The 23,347-nt window shown below is 36.1% G+C and overlaps 1 protein-coding gene across 3 annotated transcripts in view; it reads left to right on the top strand.

Annotated features, from left to right (window-relative positions):
• Nucleotides 1–23,347, top strand: part of ASCC3 (activating signal cointegrator 1 complex subunit 3) — a 281,717-nt gene that overhangs the window by 232,016 nt on the left and 26,354 nt on the right. For all 3 annotated transcript variants that reach the window (XM_075087348.1, XM_075087349.1, XM_075087350.1), the window contains 2 exons: nucleotides 8,493–8,604; nucleotides 8,889–9,023. In XM_075087348.1, the coding sequence (XP_074943449.1) occupies nucleotides 8,493–8,604; nucleotides 8,889–9,023 (247 nt within the window). The remainder of the gene's footprint in view (nucleotides 1–8,492; nucleotides 8,605–8,888; nucleotides 9,024–23,347) is intronic.

Genomic DNA, 23,347 nt, shown 5'->3' with positions numbered 1-23,347 from the left:
TGCATCTAGTCCTATGCTGAGAATCTCCCGCAAAACAGGGTTTCCATCTACTCTTGGGAAATAAAAAATGCGGTGTCTTAGAACTGTAAACTAAAGAAAACATATTCAATTCTCTCCATAACTAACAAAATTAATACATTTACGTGGAAGGTATTTCTCGCCTGAGGGTGACAAACAGCTAAATTCTGGTTTTGTCTAGGTGAGATGTGGATAATGCTGTGTTTAGTTGTATGACTTTGGAATTTACAAATGATCCATACTACAACTAATGTTAGAAACTCTGCCACTGCAGACACTATTCTGTTTTGGTATAAAGAATAATGTTATTTTAAAATGTCTTGTTCTTGAATTGCTGTGTTAAAGTGATTTGGTTGATCTGTCTTTGGCAAGCTTTGATCATGTGGTATCTGTGGTAGGTAGATTTTTAAGACACAACATATAGCCCAAAGGTAAGTGTAGAATATAGAAATGTAGTCATTTGATTTAATAGGCAAGCTTTTCCCAATGTAAAAGAAGGTTCCCACTGGAGTGTGAGGTTGGCATGTTTACTGTTGGTCTTTTTTTCTCAGCAGTTTCTTTAAGAAGGTTGGACTAGATGATCCCTGAGGTCCCTTCCAACCTGTGACTCTGTGTAACGTGCAGTGGTGTGGAAAGCTAAATCTGAAGTTATCACAATATCGACTTTGAAGCAAAAGTTCTGCTATTCTGAGAGGATTGTGGGAAGAAAGTTAGGGAAAAAAGAAGGAAAAAACCCACTGTATTTCATAGTGAGGTGCAGAGCCTTTGTAAGATGAACAGATCTTGACTAGTTGTGTCCGTAATGGCAGGACAGGAATGCATGTTGAAGTTTCTAATGAAATTGGGGTCTTTTACTGGAACTCCACACATGCCAGTTGGAGCAGTTCACAAGTTGTGCTGCTTTACCCCCGTTTCATCCACACAGAGGTAGTCAGCATTCCTTCTGTACTCAGTCATGCAGGGAGAAAAATGAAGGACATTATTGACTGTGTCAAAGAGGTCACTTCTAGATACCAAGTGCAGTGGATGTGCACGCTTTCCGTTCTTTGACATGATAATAACTTACATTAAGTTTCATCCAAAATTACTAAACTAGCCTGTTAGTGGAATTCCTGGACGTACTATCTATGGTATTTTCAGACCTCCTGCAAGCCAAGCGGTTCCAGTGTGGTCAGTATTTGAATGAGATGCATCAAAGGAAAACTGAAGAGTTTTATGAAGATAAGTCAGTGATAGCTGAGATAACTTTGAACAAATCGCAATATAGTAATGGAGTTTCCTGTGCCATAAATGAGCATATGAAATGATCAACATTACCAAACAAGAACTATTTGTGGCCCTTAATAATCAAAGATTTTAGGGTTTCTTTTTTTCACAAGTGAATAAAGCACAATGGCTGAATTTTGGTTTGGGTAGTTACACAATACCTACACAGTGTCACTTGATACAGTGTTCTTTATCATGTCCTGCCCCGAAGCAATTTTATTGACTTTCTCTCCACTGTGAAACAGGAACTATTTTCCAGCCAGCAGGTGATTGTACCTTAGTGGTGAATAAGTAATTCCCATATGCATGATTGGTAAATTGCCTCGGGATTCATTGGCATAAAAGTCATTGCATGTGATGCTGTAAATCCCCAAAATAATGGGCTTAGATAATATGCAGAAGATTTATATTCTCATTTATTGCCAGTTTTAGCTACTTGTATATTAAAGCTGCATAAACAAATCTAGGATCATTCTATTCCAATCCAGTATCATGAAATGCCCTACTGAACGCCTATAATTTGTACTGCTTAAGTAATGTTAATCTACCTTTGTTGTGAGATAGAGATCAAAGTATCCTTTTGCTCTAAGTACCCAGGTTTCTTCTAAGTGTGCAGTCATTACAAAAGTTTTTCTGACACACTTGAGATAATTTGTTACACTTGTAATAATGGCATTTTTTGGTGGTGTTGTTGAAAATCTTTGCATGTTACAGTACTTCCTTTCATCCAACCATTTTAATTTTCTTGTTTGATGAACCCCTGTATCTTGAAAACTGTGAAATGGGTTTTATCTATCTAGTTAAGAAGAGTAATTGAGCTGTTGATTTGGGGGAGTGGAGCAGCTGAGTGCTAGATTTGTTCAGAGGTATACTGACTAGTCACATGCGTGCTGTTCAAGAGATAATGTGCAAATGAGAGGGGTGGTCCAAGTAAGACTGTTTATCAAAGTGTATTAATCTCAATATTCAGAGTTTCTTCCCTGTTCTTTCCCTTCCCCAAAGCAATTATTCCTAAATGTAGAGGTTTTTGAATTTGCACATTAGGTCAAACCTTCTGTACTACTTCAGTTAAGTACAACATATTCTCTTTTCCACATACAACTTCAGTCGATATCTGCTTTACTTAGTCAAGATCATACAAGACAGATCAGCGAAGTGCCCTGTTCCGTGAAAGGGGCTGTTTTGAGAGGCTTGTCTATCTCCTTTCCTTGGCTAAAATTCCTTGACTATTTCATTCTTTTACCCTTATAAAAGATTAAAATCTGCAACTTTCTACAAAAGAGAAATGGCTTTGGGAAACATTTTCTGTAAATCAGGTTATGATATTTTCCAGATACATATGCAGTGAAATAGAAATAGGAATTTACAACATATGTAAAGTTAAGCAGAATCAGCTTTCACTGGGAAAGTTAATTTTTAGATATTCTGAGAGCACACATCACATCACTGTTAAAATGTGTGTGGGTTTTTTTTATGTATTTATAGATACATATGAGAGCGTGTGTGTTTATGTGCACACTTACTAAGTCAGTTTTCTGTGTAAACTCCTTGTGAAGACCTGAAAAAAATTGTTCTGTTAATTAATTCTGAGAATTCTTATTAAGGTTTTTGTTTTTGGTTTTTTATGTCAACCTAACAAAGTTTTCTGGAGTGAAAGAATAATGTAGCATTAATTATAATTAAATTATCTCAGACTGATGCTCTTATCATACTCTTATGTTTTACTTTAAGTTTCCTTTTCTCAGGATGTTTATCTGAGCATGTCTAATAACGTGGATAAAATATCTGAATAAAAATTTTTATTATATACTGTTCCAATATAGTTTCTGGTATTGAGGTGACAGCTAGTAACAGCCAGTCGGGATAGGATAATATGTATTTCAGTGACAAAACCACAGTTATTCAGAATTTTAGGGTCAGTTTGGAATTATATCAGAAAGGGGAATTACTGAAGAAAGTTAAATTAACTAAGATTAAAATATAAAATGGAACAGTTTGGCAGTAGCTACTAAAAACAGCAGCTAAGAAGGTGCAGGTATATTACAGTGCAGTAATTACCAATATCCATATTTTAAGTTGGTAAGCAGATATTTCTCAGGGTGGATTCTTTCTTTTACAGTCAAATTTAGATCTGTGTGCATGTATATATACTTCATATATAACAGCTATAGGCATTATTATTAATTTCATAATGAGAGCTTGTTCTTCTAAATTATTAGGGTCACAGTGATGTGAAAAATACAGGAACGTAGTTCATGGTGTGCTTTTACCAAACTATTCACACAAATGAACTTTTTCTGGTTCTCTCAGACGGGGAAGCCCCAGCCACCTCCTGTTCCCCAGTCTGCTGCAGTGTTAGGTGAGAATGGAAAGCTGAAGACCCCTCATCTCCCCATTCGGAAAGCAAATTCACATAATTGTCTATGACTTGGCCATGATTTACCTGCACAAATTATCTGTTGGAATATATCATAGGAAAAGGAAATGCCCAATCAACATGTAAGCAAATTTACATGTTCCTGTTACCTCTGATTTCTCACCTTAGGAATGCATCTTAGAAGGTAAACTTTCTTGTAAATATTTTAATTAGAAGCACTAATGTGGAGGCAAATCCCTTGCTGATGTCAGAGAAACTGGACTTTTTTTCTGATCTTCTTAAATAACCACCATGTACAATGTACTAAAAGCTGATTAAAGATAGCACTGTATTTACTTCTCATATCTGTCACAAGCAAACATGAGTGCAAGAAATTACAAGTAAAATACAGATAGAGATTACTGTCTGCAGCATTTGTGCCTGCTGTAATGCATTTTAACAAGCCAGTCACGGACTCCAGAGACAGTCAGGGATGCCTTAACAACAGAAGTGAGTTGGTACGTTGGTTCATAGCTCTCTGGCTATGAAGGTCCGTCAGTTGTGCCATACATTCAGTACCATTTCCATGGTACCATTTGAAGATGGTAGCTGCTGAAGGCCTCAAGCTGATGAAAGTAAACACAATTGATGACTGCAGTAAAGCGATTTATAAAAATGACTGGCTGTGCTTCCCCCATACTTGTTCATAACAAAATTCTGCTCTCAGGACTATAAAATCTCAGAAGGCACACTTTCTTGCTATCAAGTGAGTGCTGTGGGTTTGTCTTTTCTGTGCATTGGTTTCATAAGGCCTTCAGGCTAGCAAGTTTTTTCTTTTAATAATTTTTGGCTGACTCTGCCACGGATTTTCATTATGTGTGTCACTATTACTACCGTATAATCTGAACATAAAAAACATGGTGCTGTAACAAATGACTTCACAGCATTGACAGTTATAGCGGGACCATTTCAAGGCTGATGAAAAATTTCCCGGAGAGATCTCAGCTCAGGTTTACATAGGCTAAACAGGAAATGATTGCCACCATTCACATTAAATCCTAAATGTTTTGTGTAACTTCATCTACATTTTATGTTCCTGCACGTCTCTCTGTCTTTCTCAGCTGATGAAATTCCACACTTCCTTAGATTGGAGAAATAAGTTCATGTTTCAAGGTTTGTTGTTCTTGCTAAGCTCTACAAGGTTTGAGATTTTAAACATATTATTTAAACGACAGTAAAAAGTTCCTTCAGTTTTTGATTGTTTAAATTTTACATACTTTGTAAATTTTTATGATACCTAGGGGTTTGTTATTGCTTTTTCCCAATGGACTACTAATGGAAGTTAGCCTGTCTAGCCCATGTGCTGGATGCTGTTAGGATAAAACTGCCTTTGACTTTCACACCTCTCAGGGGACGAGTAATTGTTGTGTTCAAACAGCCTGTAATTGTGATCCCGCTGGCTTTCTCAGTACGCTTCTGGCTATTAGAATCATTAAACAACTCAGCACCTGTTAACAGCATTGTAAATATTCAACCCTGCTTGTGTGCAGGTTGAGTCCAATATAGGAGAAGCCTTACAGAGCCCAGGCTCATAAATTAGAGCTTCTGACAAGTCAATTATTGTGAAACTGGGCTTCACTGTGAAATAAATGAAATGGTGTGCTGATAAAAAGGTAGGCTGTCTGTTTATAGCAAAGGGAAAATAATGACTAGATGATTCAATGCAGTGAGCATGAAACTGCATTGTTTTTATTCTTTATCTGTAATTAAATAGTTAGGTAATATAGCTTCATAGAGGAACTCACGTACGATGCAGTTTTTATACTTGGGGCATACCAACATGCAGAATTCAACTTGCATTTATGCCTGTGCATTCAAAATACTGTCTAATATCATGATAGCTCTGTTTTCGCTAATGATTTTAACATAGTCTTTCTAGATTAATGGCTTTGCTTTTTATTAGGGGAAAATGTGCTGAGTGATGAAGAAGCTCCTGTGGGTGTGCTCAAAATTATATTTACCCCATTACAGATAGTAGTTAAAACACACTGGTACCACTTTACTCAAGATTAGAAACCATTTAAGATTTTTCTTTACAGTGTTTTATTTGCACTAGGCAGCTATATATTTACTCCTCTTACAAAAAAATTACCAAAACCCAGCAAATTTAAAATTTACATAGTTTTTAAAAGGCATTATAATGCCTTTTATGATTATGACTCCAGTGTGAAACGCTGCAAAGGCAGAGCGCAAGATAAAATCTGTTTGAATGACTGTCTTAAATTTCAGTCTCAAAAAGGAATTTTAGTGTCTTCCTTTATTTTATCGGTATTCAGCATCAAGGTTGTGGTACTGCAAATAATAGTGCTGCAGTGATACGGTGAAAGTCTGAATACCATGACAACAAAGTGCCTTAATTAGAATCATTTCAGTAGTGTTGTATTCAATTTAGAGAAAAATATTAATGAATCATTAGTGGTTTAGATTTATAAAATAGAAAATCTTTTCACATGCTTGAACAAGTTATGTAGTTAATTTGCTCGATTATTTTCAGAAAGTAAATAAAATGTTACAAAGTAATTTTTGCTGATAAACAGAATCTAAATGTGTTCAGTGATAAGAGGTCAGGCAGGTAAAAAAGGTGCAGATGGAATTATTGACCATTTTTTATCATTACTACATTACTTTAGTAAATTTAAAAGGGGACTCATGAAAATTAAGTTGCATTGAAAACAATGTCAGAGTACTTTTGCTACAAATAAGCTTTCTTTACATAAGGCTCGTAATGTATGGCTGTCTACCATGTAAAACTTCTTAGTCAATATAAGTATTTGGTTGGGTTTGGGACAATGGCTATATTTTCAATATTTGAGATCATCTCAGCATGGACCCATGTAAAATATCAGAGAGTTGAATATTCCACTGCCATATATATGTACTTTGTTGCTGTCTAATGTAGCTGACTGTTTCCTGCTATCAGAACAGATTTTTTTAATCTTTTTCTTATGGTAGTAGTGTTTTACTCCAACTTTACCCAGTTATAAGTGAACATTCAAAGCATCGGAGAATTAATAATAAGGGAAAAAAATCTGGAAATTACTGCTCTTTAGCATGCAGGCTTTTTTCAGTTATGCTATTGCTATTCAAAAAGATAAATGTTAAAAACTCTGTTTAAGAAAATAATAATGCAAATCAGATTCTGTTAATGGAACAGTCATGAAGGGATGCTTGTAGTATATAAAAACGCAATTCCATCTTTTGAGATTTGCTAACAGCAGCATTACAGTAAATGAAATAGAGCTGAAGTCAGAGAATGGGCTTCATCTGCCCAAATATAGCAGCAACAACTGAACTGATTGTCTAAAGTTCTTTTTTTTCAGTCAGCAATTACATTTCACCTCATCCTAAAGCAGATATAGGAAATACTTCAGATGAATAGCATTCTGCAAGCGCACGTTTCTCTCCATTGGCAGTGAAGAGAGTTAAAAAGACTAACTCAGGTCTACCTTTAACTGTGTAAAATCAGCTAAAATGAATCTCAGCACACTGTTTTACAGCCTGTTGTTCACCTGCACAAAATAGCACTGAAAGAACCTACTCTCCATTACAGCATGGGGTGTTGTTTCCAGTGGGGATGCTGAGTACATCGTGACAGTAGGAAATTTTAGTAAAGCAGCTAGTATGAACAAAGGAACATCTTTCATCGTTGCAGCAATCTCAGTAGTCTATTTTTGCAACAGTATTTTACAGAATTAAATGAGCAGGGACAGCCTTTTTTACTGTGCTTTTTAACATTTCAATAAATCATCAATATTTTGTTTGAACTCCACTTTGAAATAGCATTATTCAGTTGCTCTGCTTTTATTCAGAATTTCTAAATTTTCTGAGCACGCTCAGTTTTTCTTTACTGCTCATTGAATTTAATTGTTACTTTCTGAATCAGTGCCTTTGTTGAATCTAGGGCACAATTTCTTACTACATTTTTATCTGGAGTTTTCTAGGTAAAAGCTCTCCCTGAAATTATGCTAGTTTGTGTGAGTAAGAATCTTATAATACAGCTTAAGTTCTACAGTTAAGGAGTGCAAACTTCAGTCACTGGGTCTTTCTTATATGCTGGCATAACAATATGTTTTGGCACCCTTTATAAACATTTTTCCTTGATACAGATAACTAAGAACCATTGTTACTATACATAGTTTTCTAAACAATTGTACCTGAAAAAGAACACATGAAGTAACCACATTGACAAATACCCTATTCCTTCTTTTAGCAATTGTGACTTTCAGAATAAAATGACGCTGAAATATAACAACAAACACCAACATTTGGATTGGTGTAAGGTTACTTTTTCAAGAGATGTCACTATATGCTTAGTTTTTATTTTCAGAGTTCCAGGATGTAAGCACAGTTGCTATCTTCGGTGGGTTTTCTTCCCTCCCCTCAAAGTTAAAATACTGTTGCTTGTGTTAGTGTTGCTTGTTCACTTTCGTACTTATATGATCAGGAAAATACACTTAGGCAATCAGGAAAATTTTCCCACTAACAAAATCTAGCCAGTCCAGTTCTGTTTGTGCTAACCTTTCTATTAATAGACAGATAAATTACCATCTTTCCATATGTACATGCTTGTATTATGTTGCTTACTCACACAAACCATTTAAGAATCATTAATTTCTTGTTAGACTATATAAGGGAATAGCTCTGTGTTTAATTGTTTAATGTGGATATTTGCTGTTCCAAGTATTTGCATGTATTATAGCAGCCTTGTAAGTTTTCTTACAAGATGTTATTGTTAAAAATCTTCAGACTGTAAAAAGTATTCATGTAATGCATCTGTTTTCAATTTATCTAGTTACTATAACTTGGATGATGTGAGCCATGACACTATGAATAAATACCTCTCAAGCCTTGTTGAGAAATCTCTCTTTGATTTGGAATGCTCCTACTGTATTGAAATTGGGGAGGTAAGACTAATCTGTGCCTTACAAGATTCAGTAAGATACATGCTCCCAAAAGTTGGGAACAGCAAGATACATGCTCCTGATTTCAGATGTAAAGTTTGTCTGTGGAGCTGTTTGTAAGACTTAGTTGAAAACTGAGTTTAACTGGGATTGCAGCTAAATTATGAGGCTAAATCATTTTTGCTGTTCTCTCTTATGAAGTAGTCTTAAAATATTTTACAGTTTGGAAGGCACCATTTGTATTGGACCGTGTAGGAACCATGTGTATTTGATTCCTCTTCTAACAGGATAATCGCAGCATTGAACCTCTGACATACGGCCGCATTGCTTCCTATTACTATCTGAAGCATCCAACTATTGGAATGTTCAAAGATCAGTTGAAACCTGAAAGCAACATTGAAGAATTGCTCTTAATTCTAACAGTAAGTGCTGATATTTTCTTAACTTAAACATATGTAACTCATGACTCTTAAAGACACAAGTGTATGAAAAAACACCCTGAAATTAAGAAAAGCCTTTCTTCCCTCATCTGTAATTTCATTTTTTGTTGTTTTGAGTAATATACCTGAAGCATTTTTGATGTTTCAAGTGTTTCATCTAATCAATACATCAAAATTACTGTATACACCTGTTTCTCTGCTTATGTCCCTTTATAATGTTCAGGAGCTATACAAATCTGATATTAATTTTTCTCTAAGTAAGTTAGGTATAGTACTAAAATGCCAGAATAACAACCACATGTCAACATCCTAAATCTGTACCAGGGCCTTGACTTTGCACTGGGACAGTCTGGAAGACACAGAAGCTTTAAGAAGTGGGGGAGATATATGGAGAAGACCTGTTTCCTAAAATGACTTCTTTTCCTTCTCCCAGCCACCTCACAATCCTTGAGGTCATAACCTGCAATAATGCCAGCTCATACACTTAGTCTAGTGACTGTTTAGTAAAGAAGTGCAATGCAAGGCAAAAGATTTTAGGGTACAAGCCTGGGGACACGGTGTACAATGAAGTGTGGTAGTATTGTGTTCTTATCATAAAAGAATCAACTTTTACTCCGTTTTCCTTTTTAAGTACTTAAGTAGTTATATCTACAAAATTTTCATTTTCAGAACGGTATAGCTCCACTTGTACACACATATTTGAAAACAAGAAGTGCCTGAATGTCATCCAGGAAATCTTATTTCTGCCCACTTATGATTATAGTCTCTGTTATATTGTATACATTATACAAGTGGCCCAAATTCTTTAATATTCTGATTTCCAAGTGTCAACTTCACAATCTAGAGTCCTGTCTTATAGTATTTACATATGTTACTTTTATATTCATTATTGTTTTTACATGCTGCCAAAACTTCTCTGGGGAGAAATGCAAAAAGAAAAATAAAAATAGTGCTATTCAACAGTTTGCATCTCAACAGAACCTGATCAGCATTTTATGACACTAGGAAAGCCACTTTTCTAGTACAGAGACTTTCTGTCTGATAAATTTAAATCACCTGCTGCAAACATTCGGAGTGTTACAGCTCAGAAATAAAGGCCACAGTAATCTTTTATAATGGAAAGTGTTAGACAGCCTAAATAGGGGAATTGCTATCACTGACCCTGCAATATCTGTTGTTCTGTTGTCAGAAAACATTGCAAATTATATGAAATGAAATTCAGTGTATTCGGCTGAATTCAAAATGGTAATCAACCACAATTCTTATATATGTTGCATTTAAAATAACTGAAATTTTAAGAACAAATAGCCACTAGTGAACAGAAGTTAAATAATACAATGTTGAGTATTCAAGGTGAGAGCTTTACTCCAGCTGCTGTGTCTTTAAAATCTCTTCTTCTCTTCAGAGAAAATTTTCTCCATCTAGAAATTTCAGAGTATTTTTTCAGACAAATTTGGACAGGGAAAGTTTGAGAATAGCATTAGCAGAGATGGGGGACATTTCATGACACCGCCTAAACTAGTGAGCAGCATATGGAAGATGAATGACGGGAGCAGAACCTAGTGCTGCCTGTCTTATGTCAGGGCTTGTCATCTGTTTGAACAGCTTGCATCCATGAAGCGCAAAGGTAAATGGCAAATATTTCGATTGTAGATGAAACCTAGGACCCTACTATGGGCCAGAGATTGTGAGATTTAAAATTCATTAATCTTGCTTTAATGCTTTCTAATTTTTTTTTTTTTCTGGAAGTATAGTCTTGGAAGTTGTCCATTTACAGCCTTAAGAGGAATGAGACTAAAAAATAAATCAGTTAGGGGTCAAAATGTGCCACATGTGTCAGTTTCAAAGATGAAAAGGATGTATGAATGCTGGATGCCACTATACCTGACAATTTTTCCTTAGTTTTTATGCAGATGTTAATTTTCATAATTACTAATGGAATTACTATTCTGCCTGTTGAAGGTGTAAATGGAAAGGGTTTTTTTTCAATCTGATGTAGCGCTGAAAAGAATTGCCATTTCAACAGTTATTGCCAAGGATTCCCGATTCCCTCCCCCCCCCGCCCCCCGACACTGTGAATTAATGAGTTTTATAATTACAGCAGTTGCTTCACACCTCTGTTGTTAACCAATGACATTACATCTGCCTTGCTCCACTGGTGCCCTCCTCCTTCTTATTGAAGCATTTAGCAGTTTTGGCAATAGGGAATTACATGGCATGGGGTAAGTAGTCTAATTAGGTATAAGTGAAAATCCTGAGGGAAAAGGATATTTAAAAAGTAATTTGAAGAATCTCTTAATGATGCTGGAACTGAAAGCTGTAGCTATAGTACAAAAAGGCCTGTTATCATTGCGAAACAATTATAATTGTGGTTATTCTGCTGATCACTCAGTTTTAAAGTTGCAAGTTTTGGACTGTGTCATTTAAGAATAACCACCCAAAACATTTCTCAAATGCAGTTGCAGTATTTTGTAGATGTGACACGTGGGTCTTTTTTTTGTCGGCATTGTTCAGAATCTTGCAAACCTTTAGATGTTTACAAGTTGTGTGATGTATATGAGGAAGGCAGAAGTGTACAGTTGTGACAAAGAAAATAGTGATGTTTTGGGTTTGAAATGGGGTATATACAAGTTTTTGCGAAATTGCTCCACAAAAGTTTGTTTAAAACAAAGCCAGGAAAAAAGCAAGATTGCATTCAAGTATTCTGAAATTTACAATTGTATTAAGGGTTTTAAATCTGAGTTTGATTAAGGGATTTTGAGTTTCAGACTGATATTTTGCCATGCTGATGGGAGCGTTCAGAATTCAGGATTGTTCACCAATGAATTATCAATTAATCTTTGCAACTCACATGAAAAAGTAGTTTTGAGTCATCCTGAGTTTAGTGCTGATGGGTGTGTGACAAAGTGACAAAAAAGTCACTTGATAGCAAGATTTGTTTCCACTTAATAGTCAAGACCATTCATAGTCTTCTCCAGTATCTGTTCTTTTCTCTGGTTTTATTTTATCTTTTCATTTGATCATCAGATAGCATTTTGCAAGATCAAATGAATTGTTTTCAGCATGGTTTAGGGGTTGAAGTATCCATAACATGCACAGAAATATGTCACATGGGAACAGCCCCGCAGTCACGTTGGAAGTATACAGTTATAAGTGATACAAATAGGTGGGGTACAATCCCCTCGCGCTTTCCCTTCTCCTCTCAGTAAATCTGTACTCGGTATGTTTAATCTGTCTTGGATTTGCAGTTAGCAGGCAAAGTTCAGATTCAGTTACTTTTGTAACTGACTTATGCTAGTGGACATGTAATTTTTCTGAGACAAAATGTTTGATGCTTTTCCATAGAGCTTTCTTTAAAACTTTCCTAACCGTGCTTCAGACAGTAGTAATCCAAATGAGCTTAATCACTGTTGAGTTATGGTGCTTCTTGCATTAAGTATTATTGATGAGAAAGTGTTCATGAATTATTACTGACAGGCTGGATTTCCCTGAGGTACCTAAAGACTGTTTCCTTTTATTCTGGAAGTTAGGTGCAGAGATTAAAACAGAGGTCTAGCTAAAAAACAGTGGGAGATACTTTGGGGAAATTTTTGTCATTTTCTGTACTAAAGAGGCAGTCACCACAAATCTTTTTGAAATCACAGGTAGGTTTGTTGTACCTTGAGGAAAGGAGGTCTGTCTTGATGATTGATCAGGACTGCAATGGCTAGATGCACTAGCTTCATGATTTTGGGTGATTTGTTACTTCTCTTACCTGGTTATCTGGTTAATATTCTTACTTACAGAGCAAATACGTCATCATATCTGTTCATACTGGACAGCGAGGGGGAGAACATTACTGTCTTTCATCCCTTGTTTTATCTGCATGGTGTCCCTTATTTCTGTTTTTGAATTCTAGCTACAAGAGAGGACTGGTTGGGTTTCTTCTGCCTACTGCTGTCTTTCATGTAAAGTGGTTATAAGAGCTGGGTTTCTTTCTAACTGGGGAGCTTAGGGACACAACATGGTATTTGTGTTACAGTGGGGCATATGTATCCATCTTTCTGTGATATAAGCATGGGCTTATAAGTTCGGTATCCACATACCTCTTCCCGATATTTCTATCTGATAATTGACACGGGTTTGTTACGCTGGCTTGTATTAGACTAAGTATTTTGGAACTCAGCGGAAAATCTGTCATTGCTGGATTAGCAGATTTGGAAGTTAGAAGGAGGAGGGTCATGAAACAGGTGCTCTCCATCCCAGATACACAGATAACAAAAGAGCAAAGTTATTAATGCTTTATCTGTCTTTCATTACCTGTTAGGTATTTGTACTACGAGATTCTAGGTTAAGCTATAGCTTTATTTTCAGTTCATCATCATTGGCACATCCTAGTCTAACCAGGGAAATATACAAGTCTTTGTGAATATTCACACTGTCAGCCTAAAATGAATTTATTTCTGTAGCAGGATTCTATCTGAAAGCTGCTGGTTCGGTCCCCCATGAAGGGGCTACAAAGGTTTTTGACTCAGTGATAAACCATCTTTTCAACTGGTCTCCAGTTAGGTGCCATGGAAGGAGGAATTAATAAGTTGCAAAAATATTGTCCAAGAAGAAGCTAATGTGAGCTGTTTTGTCTGCAAGACATATTTTCTCTGCAAGACATGGCAGAAACATTGCTTTTGGTTTTTTCAAGATATGATGTAAAACTGGTTTTCTGAAAAAAATAAGATCACTCTTCCTCAGTCAGTCATTTTCTAGTTTAAACTTACACTTGCATTTAATTTAGAGGGAAATAAAGGTGCTACTATGATTTTCTTCAAGGTGTAAAAGTACAGCAAGACTGTATTCATCATGTTATTCTTTTTAAATATGGCATTTCAGTGTCAAGAATAGAAATACTATATTATGTAAACTTTATATCAGATGAAAAGCAACTATGTTACACGCTAACCTTTAAAGAACGTACGTATTTGTTTTCACATATATTGTGCATTCTCAGCAACATGAACACGACTGCTGTAGCCACTCTACAATTAGCAACAGGCCTCAGCCATTACGCATATTTTAGTGACCCCTTATAACAGGAGAGAACTGTTACCTCTTACAATTAAACCTTTTCTTCACAATAAAGCCATACCTCGGACTGTTCAATGTATAAATTTCATCCTAAACACAGGCATTTCCAGGATCATTTATGTAATTTTTATACAGCCTATATTCTCTGCATTTTAATATTTTAAAACATTTGTGCTTCAGTTCCCACTTGGAACATCTAGATAGTATCACAGTGTGTTTAATAAAATAGTTTAGATTTGAAAATTATCTTTGGCTCCATGAAAATAAAACAAAATGCTACAGTGAATTTTAATAGCATCCAAATTTCATCATCTATATCCAGTATATTCAAAATATCTTGTACTTAGCAGAAAGGGTGCTTACACACATGAATACTCACTCACATATTAAATTTGTCTTGATTTTTCTCTAGCCCCAGTAGATGGAGCAGTTTTGAATGTTGCTGTAGTACTTGAATATAGTGATTTTTTTCTAACATCATGACACGATGATTTCTTTTTCCAAATGATTGTTTGATTTCTAGTTTGAAAGCATCATATGCTGCCTGCCTTGCCAGAAAATCACAATCAGTTGGTAAATCAAGATGACAATGCCCACCACTGACAGCAAATTGAATATGACATAACTTTTTCATTTTTATGGCATCAGTAAGAAAGAATTACATTCAAAACCAGAAAATATAAAACCTTCCCATCTCCAATACACATGACTTTCTAATCTCCAATTAACACATCTCCTTTTTTTCCCCTCCAACATTCTTATTCAACTTCTGTCATTACTTGCTAGTTGGAAAAACTGAATCAATACTCAGGAAAGTTAAAATAAAACCTGTTTTAAAGTTGGAAATTAAAGGTTTCTGACATACATTTCCCACGAGGTAGGCCATACGATGAGAACTGTTATCTGGGAAATAATATAGTATCTTTATTTTTTCTTTTTTTTTTTTCCTTTAATTAGTTTTGATTGCAGTGCAGCATCCAAGGGAAAAACTTATGAAAGTGTATATAGCTGTGGTAGTGGAAGCCAGTAGCCTTAGGCTAGATCCCCGTTTCAAACAGCTGCTTTAGTAACTGTTTCTGTCAGAAAAAAAAATGAAGAAATAAATTTCTTTAACAGGAGCTATCAATGGAGTTATAGCAGCAAAACACTCATGTATACCAGTGAAAACTATTTTGAGGAGCCAGGAAGCTATTACACTTGTATCCGCTAGGGTAGATAAGAGTACCGTCCTGGGCTTGTACTTAAAAGTGTGAACCTTGGCTACCATCTGTGGCAAATCAGTGCTTGTCCTTGGTATATATGCTAGAAGCAAGTTCAGTGATAGCAAGTTTGGTTTAGCTGACTGCAGGCAATTCAACCGTGCACCATTTATTTATTTATCACAAAAGCCTTTTACTTACCACTTGGTAGTTAGACCTGTAGCCATCATCATTAGGCGATACTTCAAACTATGCATAGTTGTGTATATGCAGCTGATACTTTGTAAAGTATTCCTACTGAAAATGAAATGGCTGTTTTTCTGCAGGCATGTCATATGGCTCTATTTTCAAATATACAACATATTTGTTGAAATAATTTTTATGTTTGTCGAAACAAAACTGAGTTCTAAACTGCACCTTTATTGGGGTGAAGCTGAACATTTTATAATACGCAATGCTGCTTTGATAAATCACTGTGGGTTCTCATGCCCCAACTAGCCCAGAAGGCAGCCTTACAAGCTCGGTGTGCCTTTACCAAGTCAGTACCAGTTCCACCTACTTCACGACTCCCAGTTCGTAATTAAAGTGTGATAGGGAAATTTAGCCCCTCTGCAGCCTGCAGTTCTTTTGTCTTCACCAATTTCCAGTTAATGCCTTTGCTTTTGATAGAATCATACTATTGTGCTATAAATTATAGCAGTTACAGTGATATTGCCGGTGAATCTGTTTGCACGGAATTCAGTTCACTTAGTGACACCAACTCGGCCTGACTGCTGTCGAAAGTCACACAAATGTTTTTCTCTGTCAGCAAAGAAGTTGTTGCTCAGACTTGTAAAACTGGTAAGAAAGAGGATGGCATTTTGTAGCTTGTTCTCTGATTGGAACAGAAATTTCAGAATAAGGATTGGTTTGGCTGAAATAATTGCATCATACGGGATTGCTATCCAGTATATATTGTTCCTTTAGCATAGTAGTTTTTAAAAAAAGGACATAAGAGGATTACTGATCAGTCCTTAATGAAGTATCTGACACTTGTATTTTCTTATTTACATTTAGATTCTTTCTTTGTCTCATTCTTTTTTTTTCCCCCGATGGAACCTGGCTAGCTTCAGAAGGTTGAATTTTATTTTAAATGTTGATGTTATGTATTATCACAGATGAACTTTTAAGAAATCATCCTCCCCTGTTATTTGCCTAGTATTTAAAAGGTGCTTTATTTCACAGTTACTTAGGTAGCTCATGCTATGTATAATGTTAGAAGAAATTGTAGAGGGATTTTTGCTACCAAAAGGCCAAAACTTTTCTTAGCATTTGAAAAAGTTAATATATATATTTGTAAAGTTAGTATAGCATAGTAAGCTTGATTTCAGAGGAAAAGCAGTTGCAGATTTTCTTGACCTCTGCAGCTTAATGAATGTGGGCCAGGCATCCAGCAAAATATTGGAATTGTTGTATGTAAAACTGACAAATTATGCACTTTTCTAAGTTATTTCATCTGGGGTGATGCTCGAACACAGGTTTCCTTAATTTAAAGTGGATCGTTGTCCTGTTTCGCATGGAAGAGTCAAATCGGACATCACCAATTTGGTTGGGCTGCCCACATGCTAACTTCCCACTGCCTTTCCTTTCTGTCTTCCAGTGAAAAAGACTAGCAAGCCAGCAGAGATTATTCAAACTACTAGCTTTCAGAAAAAGAAAATATCTCAAGTCTATTCCTCTCACCTCAGAGGGTGACAAAATGGCTAAAAACGCTCTCACAACAGGTCTCTTGCATCCTTCCGTCAAGGTGAAGGCATGGTACTATGTTCACTTGTATTTATTTAGTGTGTGTATGCATGCCTACTTCCAAAATATTTTTAGGTACAACTGATGCATACGATATTAAGAAATTTTATCTTAAACACATTAAATCATTGAATACACAGTATTCTGTAGGTTAATGAGATTAATTCCAACTGTTCTATCATTTGCTTAAGGCAGCAAGCAAATGTAAACAACATGAGGTGTAGATAATAGATTATTTTTTCTTTTGTATATGTCTGCCTTAACATTTACTGTATGCAGTCATATAAGATGCTAATTTTTAATACTTCTTTAGCTATAAGAATGCATGTTTGCTTTCTCTTGATTCACACAGAACAGATGGATGCTTGACTGCCTGCTAATCCACAGCTGGAATGGTTTCAGCGGTTTCCACGTTGCTGGGTTAGAGTGGCTTTTCTAGTGGACTGAGAGGGCAGCAAGAGAGGGATATCATTATTCATCAGTATCCCAGTGGGATCGCTGCCAGCAGAGATTAATTTTTTCTGTTATGCTTGTAAAACAAGCTCAGGTGGAGTCTCTAATCCTCAGGGCACGGGTGGCAGATCAAGGAAGATGCTACAAAGCTAGTTAATTTTCAGATTCTAGGGGAAACAGAAGCTCTGTTAGATGTATAAATACATGATTGCAAATTTAAGTAGCTCAAATCCAAATGGGATCTTCCTAGACATCTGGTACTGAAAATCTCTATTTTCTTTGTCTTTTAAAAGAAGTTCTTAAAACTTTACACCAGAGGCAAAATATCTGCAACTCTCTTAATCATCAGTTATCTTTCCATTTTATTTATTTTTTCATACAGCTCTCACAGTATACTTTAGATTAATGCCTTTATTTACAGGTAGAAAAAACAAGGTATAAGTCTTTGTGGGAACACTTAGTTTACAGTATTCTCACAAATTTGTGTGCAGTGACTATCACCAAGAAAAATTATCACTTGCCATCCAAAAAGGGTTAGATCTGCCCTAGTAATGCATGGTACGTCCCATTCAGGTAATGGGATGTTCTGTTAAGGTCAACTGTGGTACAAGGGCTTTTTTGCCATGTTACTCACTGTATCAGGCCTCTGGTCATTGATGACAGAAATGTTGGTATAAATTCCTCAAATCAAGCACACCAATAACTGACAGATAGTCAATTTGTCTAATAGACTTCAAATATTTTTCCTTTTACTGACTTTTTGTTTCCTCAGTGATTACCCCTTTTCCCCACCCTGGTAATTATCAGAGTCTTCCGTCTCTGTGTTACCTTGAGTTCACAGAGCTACCTCTGCATAGCTCTTGAGTTCTTCAAAACATTGGGTCAGATTTTCAAGCAATGTTAATGCACATAGTTACACTGAAACGAGTGGAGATGTGCCAGTTTTTATCAGCAGGGAACTACCCTTATTGAAATTACTTGCAGCAGCTGTCGCTTCCTCTTACAGTTGTGTTTTTTTATTATTATATTAAACTCTTTTCATTTAAAAGTGCTCAGAGTGAGACCAGTAGCTTTGGCTTGCTGAAAAGACATTGTGCATGTAGGCACCTTCCAAGTTTCCCATATACTTCTGCCAGTTCATATTGTTCTTCTATTATTCTGGGCTTGAGCGTCTCTTGAACAGAGGCTGCTAGTCATTTCACCACATGATGACAGGTATTCACGCCTGTGAACTTCTTATTCTCTTTTGTCTCTGGTCACATAGTAGTCTAGATCCGGAATTTAATCCAGTACAAAAATACATCAGTGTGCATTTGTGGCTCCCCACTAGGGGAGCTGCCACAGGTCAGCAGATCTGAAATCCAGTTTTCAACACACAGAGCTTTTACAGCTTGCCATATACAGTATGTATGGGCCCCATTTCACATAAAGAATTAGTAGCGCTTACTCCTGTCTCCATGCAGAGTAGCATTACCTTAATGCAGGGATCTGTTAACTTCTTCCCTGGGTCTGGGCTTTGCACTGGAAGATCCCAGTGGAGGATCAAAGCCAAAGATGGAAAATGACTGATCGCTTTCCCGGGGAAAGCTGTGTGCCAAGATTTGCTATTACAATTTTTATTGCTATCATCATCTCAATCAGTAGTTGGGCCAGCTGATTCAGCCAAGCTCAGCTTCAAAACGTGGACCAACGTCCAAATGGAACTGAAGTAGATTTCTCATGACAATCAGATTTTCGAACGCATACTCAGAGAGATTTTCCCAGTTTCATGTTAGCACATTACTGAGTTCATGCACTGAAAAGCTTTTCTGTTAATGGAATACCATTAGTTTCAATACAGCCAAAACCAGTCAGTTTTAAATCTTTCTATAATATGACTTGAGATGACAGGGGAAGAAAGTTGTGAGTCACTGCCCCATCTAGGTATTAAGATTTTAAAAAATGGCGTGATGATAATGTATTCAGAATGTGCAGGTTCAAAGCGTTCTCATGAAAAGTAATAGGAAAAGTCAGGCATCTTGGAGAACCGAAAATCTCAAATATACCATTTCCAGTGATAAAATGTAATAATTCTCTCACATCACTATAATTCACTTTATAAATGGAATTTATATGATTCCATTTATATTTATTTGCTATGGTCAAAGTAACATTCTAGGTGAATAATGCGTAAACCATACCAGTTTCAGATGTTTGCTCTTATTTTTGTCCTACTTCAGTCTTCTTTTGCATTTATTTTTCCTTAAAGTGTGCAAGTGTTACGTGCTTACTTATAATCAATAATTTAACTTAAAAACCTGAGAGTGAACTAAAGTCACCTCTGTGAAAGTTGTAATGCTTAATACTATGAAAGTACCTACACACATTTGGGGGGAAAATGCATGTATTGTAAGAATGATTTTTATTAGGACTGGCCAAAAAAGTAGCACTGAATTATGATTGTGATCATACACTCTATGAAATATGGATTGTGAGAGTTAAGACTTAAAATCATTAATTCATTCCTTGTTTTAATATGGTTTAGTAAAGGATGCAATTTAAAAAAGAAATTATCTGAAACAGAATAGATCTGTAAGCATATTTTTTACCATTTGGTAAACCAATTACAATGATTGTATTATCTATTACTGTATCTTCCTGTACACTGAAACCTAACTTCCCTGATATGCTTAGGAAACTTGAGAAAAAAAAAAGGGGGGGAAAATTGACTTTCAAGTTAGTATAGAAGTCCTAATAACATTTTACCCATGTCAAATTATTGTTATTTTATATAATCCTCCCTCTCACATGTGCTAGCATGCTTGCATTTTCTTTTAGCAACTCCATGCTGAAGCAGAGGTCTGTAATTTAACTTTGTACTTTAGAAGTCCCCAGATCCGCCAGGTCACACTCTGCTACTGGTAGCTAGTATTGCTGACCTCCTATTGCTCCATGTGCAGTGGCAAAGGTCTTTCAGACTCCTGACCTCTGGTCATCAGGAATGTCATCAGTAGTTTGTAGTTTGGATGTTTTAAGTAAGAGGTGAACTTGTGAAATCTAAACCCTTCAGGGTGTTTTTAAGTGATCACTCAACTGTTTCATTGCCCTAGCTTGTACTTTTTATGATGTCTGTAATTGTGAAATTTGTGGTGTTTATCATATGCAGCCATTTGAAAACAAAAATCAAACACTTGTCTGTTTAAAGTGAGAATTCTGAGAATACAATTATACACAATTTCTCTGATCACTAACATGAGAAGTTTATAAGAATTGTAAAAACGTTTAACTTGTGTGTTCTTATAAACTGTTTGTAGGTCCCATTACTGAAATGAGTCCGTTTTAAATCCTGAAAGATAGTTATAAATTAATTTTGTAAAAAGAATAGATTTACATAGTTGCATGTTGATGGGGTTTACGACTTTCTCTCTTCACCTTCTCACGCTCAACTGGAAATTTCCAATGCCCTCTCTGGTAAGTCTTAAATCTAGAGACAGAGCCCAGAGTAGACCAGACTCACTATTTTGCTCCTACCTAGTTAATTGGGTTAACCTTGCCATTTGAATTCTTTTTTTTTTTTTTTTTTTGGCACATATCTTTTATCTGTAGAAATGCGTTAACTAATCAGGTAATAAATAAAAAAGTTAGTATTTGTTTCAAAAATATACCGAGCAGCCCTCATCCCTTGGATGTTGCTCTCTATCCTACACATAACTGTTTTCCTCCTGTCATTTTCCAAAAGTAGAGTGGCGAGTACTCTGACAGAGTACTAGAGAAGCAGCAAGATCATTTTCCTATTACCCAAGCTGGAGTGGAGAGTTATGGCAGGCAGAGTCCCCGGTGGGAGGCACCGGTGCCAGAGAGGGAGCCCGGGCTCCACAGCCAGGGACAGCTGCTGCCCAAGGGCTGCGGCTGACTCCTCCGTGCCCCACGGCGCAGGGGCTGGCACAGGGCTTTGCTTTCTGCCTTTCCTCCCTGCCAGCCACCGACCCTGGAAGGGAGGGATGGGAAAGCCCCATGGGAGAGGAACTGCGCTGCAGGGTTGGCTCTGATACGCTGGATGCCATTTGAGCGCACTGCCACATACACGTGCAGTTGACAGGGAAAGATGTTATATGGTATATGAAGGCAAACAGCATATTTAGAAGTGTTCTCTGTGATGAATCACAGTGTCATGTAGTAAATATTTTCTATATCTTGCTTGCCAATTTTTGTCGTCTTCTTTTGCATCATGTTAGCCACTCGTCAAGATCTCTACGAAGCTTCAGCCTGATTTGTTGCTTAACAGAGCCTGCCAGGCTGTTCAGAATGTCACCTCTGCAAAGTCTGTCTTAAAAGTATATTTTTACATGTGTAAACCAGAGCAAGGAAGCTCTTTGTGCAAGTGGCTGCTGTCTAAAAGAGGGCCTCCGATCTAAATATCCCTGTGTTATGTTGCAGTTTCAGTAAGCTGGTAGAAATGACTTTTTTTTTTTTTTTTGTCTATAATATGAATCTTGAAAACACACATCATGTTTGTTCTTAAAACTTATAACTAGTAATATATCTTTATAACTGTCTTTAACTGGGATATTGTCCTAGACGTTTTATATCTAAGAGTTAAAAAAAACCCCAAACATTTTAAACTTTGGAAGTTTGCATTATGTCCCATAAAACTGAGACCAAATCATATACATTTATAGGCTACCAATAAACTCCTCAAAATAGGAGTTTATAATGGAATCACTAACAGATATAATTTTCAGAGCATTAATTCTAACAAGTACTTCTCCAATTCCATTTTTCAATCTACTTTACTCTTTGGTGTGAGCTGAAAAGCGACTTTTAAGTACGTGGCCAGTTTGGGCTTTTTTTCTTTTTTCCTTTTTGGTTTTTTTAAAACACGTTTTCTCATATTTATATGTTTTCTGAATATAAATCGAAGCTTGATTGTGTTCCAGCTGCCTGCCAGGATACATCTGTGTAAATTTAATGTCTTTCTTTATAAATCAAACTCACTCTTGAAAAATGTGAAGATAAAATATAGTATAAATATGTTGGTTAATTCAAATAATTTTCATAATATTATACCTGTGTCATTACTGTGTCACGTAATATGGTCTTGCGCTCTTGGGAAGAGCATGGGCAAAGGAAGATTAACTTGGGAACTGTAGTTAAGTGCTTTTTTTATTTTCCTTATCATACAGTTAACTGGGTCAAATGAGACTTTTCTCAGCACGTGAATGGGGAGATATATATATGAAAAAGTGAAATAATTTCAAATGTTTTTAAGTACAGAATTATTCTCATAGAAAAATTTAGCATTTGTGAATCTATTGTAAGACATTATTGTCCTGTTAACTAGGTACTCACAAACTATCAGTGCTTGTTCTTTCTTTATTTTGACCACGCTACTTTTCTCTGTCCTACACTAAGGGTATCATAGGTATCACCCAAATGAGGGCAGTTAAAGACTGCTTTAGAAATTGGAGTACAGCTACTTCCCCTACAGTGTAGCGCTGTGTGGAAGTGACAGGTCAGGATGTTACACTAAAGTACTCCATGGCACTTTGTGCAACAGAAGAAAAGGCAAAAGCCTGTTATATAATAATGTTATTATTGAGCTTATATTTGCCTATCCAGTCACTTAAAGATCAAAATATGCTGTTCTCACTTGGAAAAATAAATTGCATATTGGCATAACCTTGAACTTCCGATAGCCGAGAACTGAAATTTACTTCATAATGTATTATTAGTGTTAATTTCAGAACAGCTATTAAGAAACCCCACATTATTTATTGCAACTTGTCTTTTGTTTTTCATTCTATGCACAAATGTATGATTTTTGCAATC

This window comes from Phalacrocorax aristotelis, chromosome 3 (genome assembly GCF_949628215.1).
Source record: "Phalacrocorax aristotelis chromosome 3, bGulAri2.1, whole genome shotgun sequence".
Classification (NCBI taxonomy): domain Eukaryota; kingdom Metazoa; phylum Chordata; class Aves; order Suliformes; family Phalacrocoracidae; genus Phalacrocorax; species Phalacrocorax aristotelis.
This window is presented reverse-complemented; position numbering and strand designations above follow the sequence as displayed.